At 34.9% G+C, this 14,710-nt stretch overlaps 2 protein-coding genes across 2 annotated transcripts; both read left to right on the top strand.

Annotated features, from left to right (window-relative positions):
- Positions 1-7,762: 7,762 nt before the first annotated feature.
- LOC126726768 (uncharacterized mitochondrial protein AtMg00820-like) lies at positions 7,763-8,500 on the top strand. Its single transcript, XM_050432115.1, has 2 exons — positions 7,763-8,181; positions 8,393-8,500. The coding sequence occupies exons 1-2, from the start codon at positions 7,819-7,821 to the stop codon at positions 8,426-8,428; spliced, it is 399 nt and encodes a 132-aa protein (XP_050288072.1). The 5' UTR covers positions 7,763-7,818; the 3' UTR covers positions 8,429-8,500.
- A 984-nt stretch (positions 8,501-9,484) lies between these two features.
- On the top strand, positions 9,485-10,498 carry LOC126728588 (putative F-box protein At5g38270). The gene has a single exon (XM_050434387.1). It carries the CDS (start codon positions 9,485-9,487, stop codon positions 10,496-10,498), a length of 1,014 nt encoding a protein of 337 aa, XP_050290344.1.
- The last annotated feature ends 4,212 nt before the right edge of the window (positions 10,499-14,710 follow it).

Here is a 14,710-nt window from a genome sequence, read left to right as displayed (position 1 = left end):
ATTAATTCAAATATTGATTGAATAATTTTTTAATAGTTTCTTATTTCTATTTCAAAAAACAACATATGTTTGTGAATATTAAATTAGATAGCATCTTGTATTTACTAATTTTCTTTTCTCTATTATGGAATCATGACCATTTTGATGATCAAACAACTAGGTCACTTGACCTAGATAGTGATATCAATTTTATCTTTGATAATAGGGGCTTTGTCAAGTATGTTGTCAAATTAAAAAAAGGTAGGAAAAACAACATTTTAATTACAGACATCAATGCTATCATAGTAGTAGCATTTTAATTATTGACATCATTGCAAGAGTTGCTCCCTCAATATTAAATGTGGAATTTTTAGGATCACTTAAAGCAATTAGGGGATGTTTGATAGGTTTATGACCCTCGGTCTTGTTTTTCAATCTTAGCCATGCCACATTGATTTATGTGGATTTCATGTTTTTTTATTTATTTATAAAACAGGGAAAGTAAGATATATGAATAGAAATCTTAATCTTAAAAAAAATTTATTTGGATTTCATCTTTTCTTTAAGTGAGGGAGTGAGAAATCTTAATAGAAATCCTTAATCTCAAAATTTTATCATTACTCTATTTTATAATTTGTTAATGAATTACTTTATAGTTAATAAATGTTAATAATTTTTTTTTAAACGATAGTAGAATTGAATTAAGGTATCAATCCATTCCATTGAACCACTTATAGCAATGTTTTTCATTTTCTCGTTCTATTTATGTTTAACATACACTTAAACATATATACAATTATAAATTAATTTTTTCAACTCTACTCTTAATTTTTTATCTATCATATGAGAAATAAGGAAGTTTAAGAATCAAAAGTTGTTGTAGGAATACTGCTTACCTTAAACAAATATTGTTACATATATAATTATTATAATACTTGAAACTCAAAATCTTTGGAAAGGTTCCTAGGCTAGGTGAATATACCAACATTTACAAAAGTATCATGTTCAACAATCCAAACTTGTAGAGACACCTTGAGCTATACCATATCAATCCTATATCCACACGGAAAATACTTTCATTATGTGAATCTCAAAATAATGATTGGGATTGTAAAGATTGATCCATAAATCTCTTACACCTTATGATGAATTTGTTCTTGATGAATTTATTCTCTATACATTGGTTTAAGCATATAGGTAGTATTTAACCTATATAAATGGATCTACAAAACTGTTTAAGTTCATTTGTATGACTAAAAAGGTCAGTCCAGGAACTTCTCATGTTGTTTACCCAAGGCGTATTTGATTACTTTTGGTGTAGTCAATAGGGTGTTGAGTTTGAAAACAATGCCAGATTTAGTCATGTTGAGCTTTTGGCTTAGTTTGTCTTCATTGGCCTTGAGCACCTGTATGATAGCGTGACGTTTGTCTAATGATGCCTTGAAAAAGAGAAATTTGTCATCTGCAAAAAAGAGATGTATTAGTTTTGGACTCCTATGCTTTTTGCAATGCTAAAAAGTAAGAACTAGGATTAAACAGTGCAATTTTTGTATTTGGGACGTACCTTTGAATTGAGTATCAAGGCAATCTAATCAACAAATGTCCAAATTAATATGAGTTTCTAAAGGGGCAAGATATGAGTTTGTAAATTAGGAAAAGGTTTTGTTGCATACTTATATGCAGCAATTGCTGCATTTAGGGGTATGTGGTAGCAAAAAGAAAGGGACATATGTTCAAGGGTCATGTGCAATGTACATGACTAGGTAGTACTTAGATACTTGCCATTTTTCTTTTTAGCTGCCACATACCCTTGTATGCGGAAAAAACTTTCCCTATAAATCAATAGCATCCTATTGAGACGCTAGCTCCATAAATTAGCAAGCCAAAAGCCGAGTTAGGTTTACTTATTTATTGGCTTAAATCCACTATCAATTCTTAAAATTTAGCCTATGAAAGATTAGTCTCTAAAATAAAAAATGTTCCATCTTCAATCTCTTAAATTAATGACCAAATTAAAAATTAATATTTCATCACTCCATTCATTAGGAACTAAAAATGATCATTCTAAACTTCAGGAACTAAAAACAATCATTCCAAACTTCAAGAACTAAAAGTAATCAAGACTAAAATTTAGAGACCAAAAATGTATTTTCTCTTTATTATTATCCAAATAGAAAACATGGTTTCAACCAAAGGTAACATGTCATGTCTTGGTGAAAAATTCTATACTTACTAGTATTTTAAATTTAATATTTTCTTAACGAATACCCTATGGGCAAGGTAGTGATTAAAGTGTATTTTTGTACATTTAAAAAAAAAAAAAGTCAAATTGTAAATATATAAAAGAAAAATACACATAAACACAATGAATTTGTACTTGCAAACGAATGAATTATTAACAAGTGTATTTTGTTCTTTGAAAAAAACTGTACATTACAACTCATATTTAAGCATTTATTAACGTTTAATCTATGCTCTTAGGACACTTGTTAATAAGATCCTTTGTTGCTCTCCCCATAAACCACCTATTTTTCATGATTTGGAGTTTGATCCTAGAATTATGTATGTTAAAATTGACATCATAGGATTCAGAATAGTAAGATCATACATTTGGTGAATACTCACTAGAAATAATGATATATTCAAGAACTATCAAGATAAATGATTCTTCTTTAAGGAAAAATAAGATAGATAATTTAGATATATCACTACAAGAAAAATGCCTATTAGCGACCAAGAATTTTTGACGGATCCAAAAAACCCTCTCAAAAAATCTTATTTGTGATGGCAAAATAAAGCCCTTTCAAATACTTGGTAAAATGTAAAATATTTGTGATCAACAAGAAAAGTTGTTGCAATTATGTGTTATAGCTGCCACAAATACTAATATTTTGGAGGGAAATTTTCTCTCCATATTATTTGTGAGGGCAATTAAAAATATTTCGCAAAAAGTGTATTATTTGTGATGGTTAAAAAAGAACCGTCACTAATACTAAATTATTTGCGAGGGCTAGGATCGACCTTCACAAATAATCATTAAAATGTCAAAACTTTTGGAGGGAAATGTTCCCACCAAATTGTTTCCAAGGGACAATAAAAATCCCTTACAAAAAGTTTATTTTTTGTGTGGGTTAAAAATATGCCCTTGGTAATACTAAATTATTTGCGAGGGCCACGATTGACCTTCGCAAAAAATCATTAAAATATTAATTTTTTTGGAGATAAAAGTAATTCTAAATTTCAAAGAAAAATAAAAAGAAACATATAAACATATAGAACTTTGTATTCTTTAGATGAACCTTTTGTTTACCGTCTAAAAAAAACCTTTTATATATATTCTATATAAGAAAGGTCTATCCTTATTTTCTAAACAATTGTACCCATAAAAAATGATAGCACTTTCAACTTTAAAATGGTAGCCTAAAATTCAAGAATTTCCGCCTTTTGTGCTCTCTCTCTCTCTCAAAAGTGAATAAAAAATTCTTCCCATTAAAATAATGCATAAAAGATGAGTTTATAGATCAAATGGTAAATTACATCCGATTGGCATGAAAATTGGCATGCATGTTAAGAACATTAGAACATGTAATCCAATGGTTGGATTTTCAAAATATAAATTCAATAATAAGTTATTGGGTGATATAACATTTTTTAAAGTTATATCACGTGTAACTTGAACCCAACTCTATATTTCTTAATTTGATATGAATTTTGACAAATTTATCGTTAGATTACATTATATTCATATATTTTTCATGCTTATAAAATTTCAAGGTGATCAAATATTTATTGCCATATCATCAATCAATTGTTTAAATTCAAGTTTTTGTAGTTTAAAATAATGCATAAAAAATGATTTTATAGATCAAATGGTAAATTACATCCGATTGGCATGAAAATTGGCATGCATGTTCAAAACATATAGAGCATGTAATCCAACGGTTTGATTTTCAAAATATGAATTCAACAATAAGTTATTGAGTGGTGTAATATTTTTTGGAATTAAATTAGGTGTAACTTGAACCTAACTCTATATTTCTTAATTTGATATGAATTTTGACAAATCTATCGTGAGATTACATTATCTTTATATATTTTTCATGCTTACAAATTTTCAAGGTGATAAAAAATTAATAGCTATGTCATCAATCAATTGTTTAGATTCAAATTTTCATGGATTTATTTATTTTTTATTTTGAATATTAACAGAAATATTTATATGGATTCATCTAAAGCATGCATATAATTGTGGCGTTAGTTAACGTATTTTTTTTGTCAATTAAATTATTAATTATTAAAGTAATTAATATACTTCTGCCGTTTATCCTAAAAAAAAAATTAATATACTTTAGATAAAACTATTTAAGTTTCAATTAATTCCAATTTATCCGCATCTAATATTTAAGAAATATATTATTTTAAAAATAATTTAAATTTATAGGATTGGGTAAGCACACTCTCATCCAAATAGAAGCTGGATTTAGCGGCAAAACAATCACATTCTCCAAATCCAAGTAGAGCTTGAATTCAGTGATCCCATGGCACTATATTATAATTGCCTTTTAAGTTGATCTCGAGACGCACTTTGATCAGACATGGGTGAAGGCAGTAAAAGAAGAAGAATTTCAAGTACTAAAGACAAAGCAGGGAAGGCCGAAACTAAACCAAAGCACTCATCATGGTCATGGTCATGGTCAGACCTCCCTGATCAACTGTTGGGACTTATCCTAGGAAAGCTTTCCTTGGTAGACATCATTCACTGCTGCGCTGTTTGTTCTTCTTGGAGATCCACCGCACAATCCCATTGCACTCAAAGTACTAGTACTACTCCATGGCTCATGCTTCCTGGCGACGAAAAAGATGACTCGACTACTCGCTGCTTCTTTAATCTCGCAGAAAACAAGGTTTACAATGTTAACGTGTATTGTGTTATGGGCTTTAGGCCCAATTAGGTTACTTGTATAGCACACTTGTACTTGTACTACACTCTACTTGTACTGCACACATATGCCTCCTATATAAAGACAGTGATGTATATTCTTTTATTCAAGAAATACAATACAATCATTCAGTATTTCTAACATGGTATCAGAGCCACTGCTCTGACCTTTTCTTAGCAGTCTTGTCTTCATTAGTGTGAATTTCTTTTTAACAACGCTTCCGCTATCACACTGCCGCCGCAGCCTCTCGCCGTTGAACTTCCGACGTCATCCAGTCGTCGTCCTTGGGTTCCGGACCTGCAGCCGCAGTCGTTAAGGAGTTTCACACTGCACAGACCACTGCTCTTTGCATCGCCGCTGCAATTATTGCTCCGATTACGTTTTTGAAGGTACCACTGAGATCGTCCAGCGCCGATCTACACACTCGTGGAAGCCTCGTCGCCATCGGAGACTGCACGCGCCCCCACGCGCCGTTCAAAGTTGTTGTTCCGCCGATCACGCGCCACAGCTTTTTTTCACGCGCCGACAACGCGCCGTCACGCGCCGTCACGCGCCTCCACGCGCCACATCTTCTTTTCACGCTCCGACCACTCGCCGTCACGCGCCTCCACGCTCTTCCACGCGCCGTCACGCGCCGTCACGTGCATCAACGGCCTCGCTGACGTCAGCCCTAACAGCTTGCTGACGTCACTGCTTGCGTCATCCGCTGACGTCACCTTCTGATCTGGATTTGACCGTTGACTTTCAGGTTGACCGTTGACTTTGACTGCCCGTTGACCGTTGACTTTTCCAGGGTTGACTTTTTTTTAGTCCAGGTTCTCCTTACCCAGTTTTTCGCGTAGATTTCATTTTTGCAGTCTATTTTTGCATATTTTGCTTCAAAATGAAGAATAAGGACAAGTCTTCTTCCTCTTGCAACAATCGTCGCCGACAATCCAACAAACGTTTTTGCAATTTTTGCAAACGTTTTGGCCATAATATTGAGACTTGCTATCAACGCAACAAATCAGCTGTTTCCATCTCTGCTGCTACTGTTGCTAACACTGAGAGTGCCCAACCTATGGCTCCCGTCTCTACAAAGTCTCAGTCTTCTGGATCCACTTTCACCATTTCCAGAGATGACCTTATAAATATCATCGCCAATGTCATTCGTATGGTTGGTAATGCATCTTATTCCTCTTCTCTCTCAGCTTTATCTGGTATGTCTCCTACCTCTTGGCTTATGGATTCTACTTGTTGCAATCACATGACACCTCACTCGTCCTTATTTTCTGACCTTAAACCTGCACCGCACCCTCTTAATATTCGCACAGCAAATGGTTCCACAATGTCTGGTCATAGTATAGGTTCCGTTGCGACCTCCAATCTCTCAGTTCCTGGAGTCTTTAATGTTCCTGACCTTTCTTATAATTTATTTTCTGTTGGACAATTAGCTGAGTTGGGTTATCGCATTATCTTTGATTATTCTGGGTGTATTGTGCAGGATCCGAGGACGGGACAGGAGCTTGGGACTGGTCCCAGAGTTGGGCGTATGTTTCCCGTGGACAACCTTCGTCTTCCACTTGTTGCTCCAGTTTCTGTTGCTGCAGCTGCTACTGCTTCTTCAATTCCTTCCCTTGCACTTTGGCATGCTCGACTTGGTCATGCATCTTCCTCTCGGGTACAACAATTAGCTTCTAGAGGTTTGTTAGGTTCAGTGTCTACAAAAAATTTTGATTGTGTTTCGTGCCAATTAGGAAAACAACCAGCTTTGCCTTTCAATACTAGTGATACAATATCCACTGATATCTTTGACCTTATTCATTCTGAAGTTTGGGGCCCTTCTTCTGTCTCTAGTATTGGTGGATCTCGATATTTTGTTGTCTTTGTTGATGATTACTCTCGCTATAGCTGGATTTTTAATATGAAACATCGTTCTGAATTATTGCAAGTATATTCTAATTTTGCAAAAATGGTTGAAACTCAGTTTTCCAAACGCATCAAAATTTTTCGATCTGATAATGCTCTTGAATATACTCAATATGCTTTCCAAGCTGTTTTGCATTCCTATGGCACTGTTCATCAACTAACTTGTCCAAGTACCTCTCAGCAAAATGGTAGAGCCGAACGGAAACTTCGTCATATTCTTGACACTGTTCGTGCTCTTCTTCTCTCTGCCAAAGTTCCTGCTCCTTTTTGGGGTGAAGCTGCTCTTCATGCTGTTCATACTATTAATCGCATTCCGAGTCCGGTTATCCAAAATCAAACTCCATATGAGCGCCTTTTTGGGTCATGTCCAGACTATCACCACCTTCGCTCCTTTGGTTCTGCTTGTTTCGTTCTTCTTCAGCCACATGAGCATAACAAACTTGAGCCTCGGTCAAGGCTTTGTTGTTTTCTTGGCTATGGCGAAACTCAAAAGGGGTATCGGTGTTATGACCCTGTCTCTCATCGTCTTCGTATTTCTCGCAATGTTGTCTTTTGGGAACATCGCCTCTTTGTCGAGCTCTCTCACTTTCGTGCCTCCCTATCTTCCTCTTCTGTTTTAGATCTTTTTCCAGATGAGGCACATATTCCTTCTGTAGCTGCTCCTGATCCTCCTGTAATTGCTCCTGATTCTCTTGTAGACTTCTCTGTCCAACCACCAGATATCACTGATCCCTTTCCTAGTTCACCCTTTAATGAACATGTGGAAGATGAACAGGTTGAAGACGAGCTACCCAACCCCAACCCTGAGCTTGGGTCCCCTGCTCCTGCTCCGCCTGAAGATCTTGCACAAGACATTCCACCTCGTCACTCAACTCGAGTAAGATCTATTCCTACACATTTACTTGACTATCATTGTTATACTGCTCTTACTACATTACATGAGCCTCACACCTATCGTGAGGCTTCCACTGACCCTTTATGGCAGATTGCAATGAAAGAGGAACTTGATGCATTATCTAAAAACCATACTTGGGATTTGGTGACACTCCCTCCCGGGAAATCTGTGGTTGGTTGTAAGTGGATCTACAAGATTAAGACTCGCTCTGATGGGTCCATTGAGCGCTACAAAGCTCGTCTTGTTGCAAAAGGCTTTACACAGGAGTACGGGATTGATTATGAAGAGACCTTTGCTCCGGTTGCTCGTATCTCATCTGTCCGTGCCCTCTTAGCTGTTGCTGCTGCCCGTAAATGGGATCTTTTTCAGATGGATGTCAAAAATGCATTCCTTAATGGGGATTTACATGAAGAAGTTTATATGCAACCTCCTCCTGGTCTCTCTGTTGACTCAAACAAGGTTTGTTACCTTCGACGTGCACTTTATGGCCTTAAACAAGCTCCACGAGCTTGGTTTGCCAAATTCAGCTCTACCATCTCTCATTTGGGTTACATGGCCAGTCATTATGATTCTGCCTTATTTCTTCGTCGCACTGACAAAGACACTATTTTACTTCTCCTGTATGTGGATGATATGATCATAACTGGTGATGACCTCAGTGGCATTCAAGAACTCAAGGATTTTCTTAGTCAGCAATTTGAGATGAAAGATCTTGGACATCTCAACTACTTCTTGGGTCTTGAAATCACTCATTCTACTGATGGACTTTATCTTACTCAAGCTAAGTATGCTTCTGAGCTCTTGTCTCGAGCTGGACTCACTGATAGCAAGACTATTGACACTCCAGTTGAGCTTAATGCGCATCTGACTCCCTCAGGGGGGAAACCATTGTCTAATCCCTCTCTTTACAGACGATTGGTTGGCAGCCTAGTTTATCTCACAGTTACTCGTCCAGACATCTCCTATGCTGTTCATCAGGTAAGCCAGTATCTGTCTGCTCCACGATCTACTCACTATGCTGCTGTTCTGCGCATTCTTCGATACTTGAAGGGCACCCTCTTTCATGGCCTTTTCTACTCAGCTCAGTCTCCTCTTGTACTCCGTGCATTCTCTGATGCTGATTGGGCAGGAGATCCTACTGATCGCAGGTTTACTACAGGTTACTGTTTTCTCCTTGGTTCTTCTTTGATTTCTTGGCGAAGCAAGAAACAAACCTTTGTGGCCCGCTCCAGTACTGAAGCAGAATATCGTGCTCTTGCTGATACCACATCTGAGCTCCTTTGGCTACGATGGCTCCTTAAGGATTTAGGTGTGTCCACCTCCTCTGCTACTCCCCTTTATTGTGACAACCAGAGTGCCATTCATATTGCTCATAATGATGTCTTTCATGAACGTACTAAACACATCGAGATTGATTGTCATTTTATCCGTTATCATCTTGTCCATGGTGCTCTTAAGCTTTTCTCCGTCTCCTCCAAAGATCAACTTGCAGATATCTTCACCAAGTCACTTCCTAAGGGACGCACTCGTGATTTGGTTGACAACCTCAAGTTGGTCTCACATCCTCCTTGAGTTTGAGGGGGGCTGTTAACGTGTATTGTGTTATGGGCTTTAGGCCCAATTAGGTTACTTGTATAGCACACTTGTACTTGTACTACACTCTACTTGTACTGCACACATATGCCTCCTATATAAAGGCAGTGATGTATATTCTTTTATTCAAGAAATACAATACAATCATTCAGTATTTCTAACATACAAGATGAAGAATGCGTTCAAGGGATTTGGCAAAGACGCTTGGTGTGTGGGCTCTTCTCACGGTTGGCTCGTAATTCTGGATGACAAAGCCATCCCACATCTCTTTAATCCCTTCTCTAGAGTTCGGATTCAACTTCCATCGATTCCCAATGAATTCCTCAGCCCAAACATTGATCGGGATTACTTCATTCAATATTTGCGGAAGATTTTCATCGCCAAAGCTGTGCTGTTGGCAGACCCATCACGTTCCAACAATTTTGGGGTGGTGGTGATCTGTGGTTCTCTCTCAAGGCTTGCATTTTGTAAGAAAGGGGACACAACGTGGACCGAACTTGCTGTCAGATCTCTCAGCACATACCAACAATATGTTGAATACAGTGACATTATATGCCACGATAATCAAGTTTATGTCTTGGCAAGTGATGCTTCGGTGGAAGTCTGGGATTTTCGGAGTTCTTTTCCGACCAAAATCATGAGCATTGATAAACCATCCACACTACAAAAAGTAGTTGGAAATAGTTTTTTCATACATAATCTTTCACCCAAGTTTTATTTAGTCAAGACATCCACCGATTTTTTGTTCATCAAACGGTTTATTGGAGACTTTGTTAATGCAGAAGGACTTGTTGTTGATGAGGATTACGTCCTATATAATTCCGAAATTTGCCCATATCGTACAAAGCTGTTTTATGTTTACAGGTTGAATTTCAGGCAGAACACATGCGAACAGGTTGAATCTTTGAACGATCAGGTTGTGTTTTTGGGCGGAAATCAGTCAATATCACTCTCCAGCCATGATCTTTTGGAGTGCATACCAGATTCGATTTATTTCACGGATGATAGATGGGATGAGATGGATGTGGACGACTCGTATGGAGGCCACGATATTGGATTTTTCAATTTAGATGATCAAAGTATTAAGCCATATTACCATTTAAATTTGGCGAGGATCGATCCACCATCCTTTTGGATTACTCCAAATCTATCTATGGTGAAAGACAAAGATGATGTTAGCTAGAACTGCCGACCTCTGTACAGGTTATAAGGTAGTAGAAGATAAAAGATAAAATACGAAGACTAAGATGCTGTTAGCTAGAATTGCCAACCCCGTAGAAGATAAAGATGAGGTATTTAAATTCAAAGAGTACAACAATTAGAATCAAATCTGCTGCAAGTTTATCTAATAGCTGTAGAAGTATCTGAATTTTAAGAATGAGATCATTTATCTAATTTAACACATACGTGTTTCTCTGTTAGTGAATAGATTGAGATGGAAGCATAAATTCAAAGCGGTTAAACATGATGATAAAGCTAAGATCACAACCAACACCAGATTGCAGTCCATACAAAAAGATTAGAGTTTATCATTATCTTTTCATATTTGTAATTATCACATTCTGTTCTCTTTTGTAATTATCACATTCCGTAAAAATAAACATCAGGTGTATATTGATAAGTTTATAAATACAAGCATGGACAACTAACAATTCAAGCTGCCATTTTTAGCAAACACTACTTTTTACAAAACTGAAATGGAATTTTAATTGATGCGTGGAGTGTGACAGCATCTTATTTAGCCACATAAACAATTTGCAAACCATAAGGACTTGTTTGGTAAGAGTATTTAAATAAATTTTTTTGTTTTGCAATCCATAAAATAGTGGGTCCCACACTTAACTAATTGTTTGGCTAATATTTTCTAAATATAATTTTAAAAAAACTGTATCCTATTTTCCTGGTTTAGAACAGGATTTTGAAACGGCCAAGGAGTGTATTCAAAATATAGAAAATGTTTTTAATGACTTAGTTTTAAATAAATTCAAAAGAGTGGACTCCACATATTTGTTGAAACTCTTTTATCTTTTAAATTAAGGAGATTATTTTTATCATAAAAATAATTTCTCACCCTTCAAATTTGAAACTTATTATTAAAAAAATAGAAATAGTCTCTCAAACAATTATTTTTTGTTTTTAGTATTTTGAAAATTGTTCTTAAAGGTGGAAGCTAAACACATAAATTATAAAAATTATTATTTGAAAACTAGTTTGAAGTTCAATTTTTTGATTTTTTTTTATATTGTTTTGAAAATAAAAATAAAAATCCTCTTACCAATCATAATTTGGTAACACATAACAAGTGTAAGGCTATTTCCAATTCAAAACCACAAATATTTTACAGTGAAACAGACAAAGCCTAAATAGTAAATATAAATTAGAGACATACATATCTAGGTTTTTCTTAAATGGTTGAATATCCATAGATGCATTTTGAGCCTATCATTGAGTTTAGACTTTATACGATATCACAGTGCATCTGAGAGAAATTGGTCAAATTTGATATTTGTTAAGATATTTCTTTTTTCCCTTTAAGTAAAAAGAGATGCATAAATACAACTTGTACCTATTAATCTCAAGCGTTTATATTGTAGTAGCAAATAAGAATAATTCATTAGCATGATTTGCTGTTCTAGCTAGTCTATAATAAGAGCATCTTCAGCAAATTCTCCAAAATTTTGTACTGTTTAGAAAGTGAACAGTGACATTCCCTTTTATCTACTTACTTTTTCAAATTTACTTTCCAATAGTGTCTCCATCTTTTCACTATCTTATTTAAATCTTATTTCTTCATTTTTTTTAATCATTTCTATATTCCTTTTTCAATCTTTCTCTATTAAATCCCAATAACTATATTTTTCAAATTACTAACAACTATATTTTTAAAATCTCCTACATTAACATTTTCAAATATTTTAACAATCATATTTTTCATCGATTTTTTATAAAGAAAGATCGCCGCTACAAAGGCAAGTGGAGATCAGCCAAAACTCGAGAAAGAGTCACCAAAAGGACAAAGTCGATGGAGATCGGTGCTCACCATTTAATGCTACCTCATCCATTCCACTGTTGCTCGTCCTCCTCCCCACCACCAAGTGCATGCAAATAAAATTGGATTAGAAGGCTTCTGACTTTAATTATTACTATTATTTTTTTGGTTATTTTCTTATATGTCTTCGTTGAGACATTTGAGAGAGAGAAACAAATCTCCTTTGTTCTGGAGAAGAAACTGCGAGACCAAAAGGAAATCAAGAAGAAAGAAAATGAAATGATATAAAACTAGCTGCTGGAATTTTTTTAATAAAGATAATTCAATTGCTAATGTATAGTAGCCCATTAGACTTGGTGAGCTACTGTTTGTGAGAAAAAAAAATTGAGATTTAGCGAGATCAGTTTTTGGTTTCACTTTCTATTGTAGAGAGTATTTTGGTTTCACAGTTAGGGATGCTCTAACCATGACAAATTATTGATTTTTTTTTTCTTAAGATAGAAAGATAGATAGATAGTACTAACAATTTAAAATAAAATGCTACACACAGAAAATTTGGTGTAATTCTTTCCCCAAAAAAAAAAAAAAAGAACAAAGAAAATAAGAATTTTTTTTTTTTTTTTTTTTGGGGAGAAGAGAAGCGAAGAGAAGAAAAAGAAAATAAGATGTAATTTATCATATTGGGCTGAAGGAGAAGCGATATTTGATTGGCCCAACTTGGACAGAATATTTCCTACTTGTGTCCAATAAAACCCAAACATTTGTCTGAAGATCACTAAGGCTGTATTTGGATGGGTGGAATATAGGGAGGATGGAAAATATAAGAGGGAAAATAGGGTGGAAAACTCAGTTTTCCACTGTTTGGTAATGGGGAGAAAATCAGAGGAGTGGAAAACCCGGGAGAAACTTTTCTCTCCCGGGCCCACAAAAACTTTCCTCCCAAATCGGGAGGAAAATCAATGAGGGAAAACTCCCTCATTGTTATTTTACCGTAATACCCATCCACGTAACCTCATTCATACCCTCCACCTACCCAGCTGAAGACTTTTGCCCACCTACCCTCATTCATACCCTTCTCATCTTCTCATCTAGCACACCGTCCAGAGAAGTCCAGGTTCTCCTCTATTGTTTTTTTTTTTTTTTTTTTTTTTTTTTTTTTTTTCAACGTGAAAAAAAAAGATTATAATGTAATTTTTACATTATAATAATAAAAATATAAATTTATATATATGATGTGGTAAATTTTATATTGTTTAATGAGTACAAATAAATCTATTTCTTACATATTATGTAACAAGGGTATAATAGTCAATTTATATAAATTACATTTTCCATTCTTCCATTTTTCTCTCCAACCAAATAAAAGAGTTTTCCATCCTCTTACTTTTCCACCCCTCCAACCAAACACATAAGAGGGAAAACTAAATATTTTCTATCCTCCCACTTTTCCATCCTTCCACAATTTTCCATCCTTCCATTTTTCCACTCCTCCATCCAAACAAAGCCTAAGACTGAGCATGTATAATTGTATATAGGATCGCACCTCTCTCTTAGTCCCCTCAATAGTCAACGTAGCCTTGGGCCCATAACGATTCTCCCACGCCAAAATTTGCTGCTCTCAAGCCTCAGCTCTAGCAAAAGACTACTGTAGACACAAATAAAAATGCAACAGTACACATGGTTGACTGCTCAGTGCTCACTAATTTATGGCCAAATTCCTGATAAATATTAAATACAGTTGGTTGATGTCTGATAATAAAAATAAATAAATTTATAAAAGTGATTGTCGGTCTATTAGAAATTTGGAATCGGTTTTTTTTTTTTTTTTTTTTTTTAGCAATAGCATGAAAATTTAGTGTTTTTTGTTTTTATTTTTATTTATCTACCTATATATTATATCCAAAAGCTGAAGCGTAGCATTTATTGGAATATTACACTTCAGTTGAATCACTTCAGCATCAAAGTCATTATCTTTTTTGTTTCCAATTTTTCTATATATATTATTTTAACATTTAATCATTTAAAGTGACTTAAAAAATCCATTATTTAAAAGCAAAATATTTTTTAACCATTATTTTTGTTTGTTTGTTTATACCCTTTAAAATGGATTGTTAATCTAATCTATTAGCCAAGTGATTGCTTAGGTTAATTATGAGATCTAGGTTAAATAAGGATAGATCATATCATGCACAATAGCAGAAAATAAAGAACACAAAGATATGATGACTCAAGAAAACCAATGAAACAAACAATTTCTAGGTAAAAACCTAGGGATGATTTGACCTAGCCATTCTCAAGGTTAAACAAATCCACTATAGAGAATTGAAGTTTTTACAATTAGATTTAAGCCTAAATTTATTGTTACCTCCAGTAGTAACTTACTGACACGACTACATGCAAGTTTCG

The sequence above is a fragment of the Quercus robur genome, chromosome 5 (genome assembly GCF_932294415.1).
Source record: "Quercus robur chromosome 5, dhQueRobu3.1, whole genome shotgun sequence".
NCBI classification, from domain to species: Eukaryota; Viridiplantae; Streptophyta; class Magnoliopsida; order Fagales; family Fagaceae; genus Quercus; species Quercus robur.
This window is presented reverse-complemented; position numbering and strand designations above follow the sequence as displayed.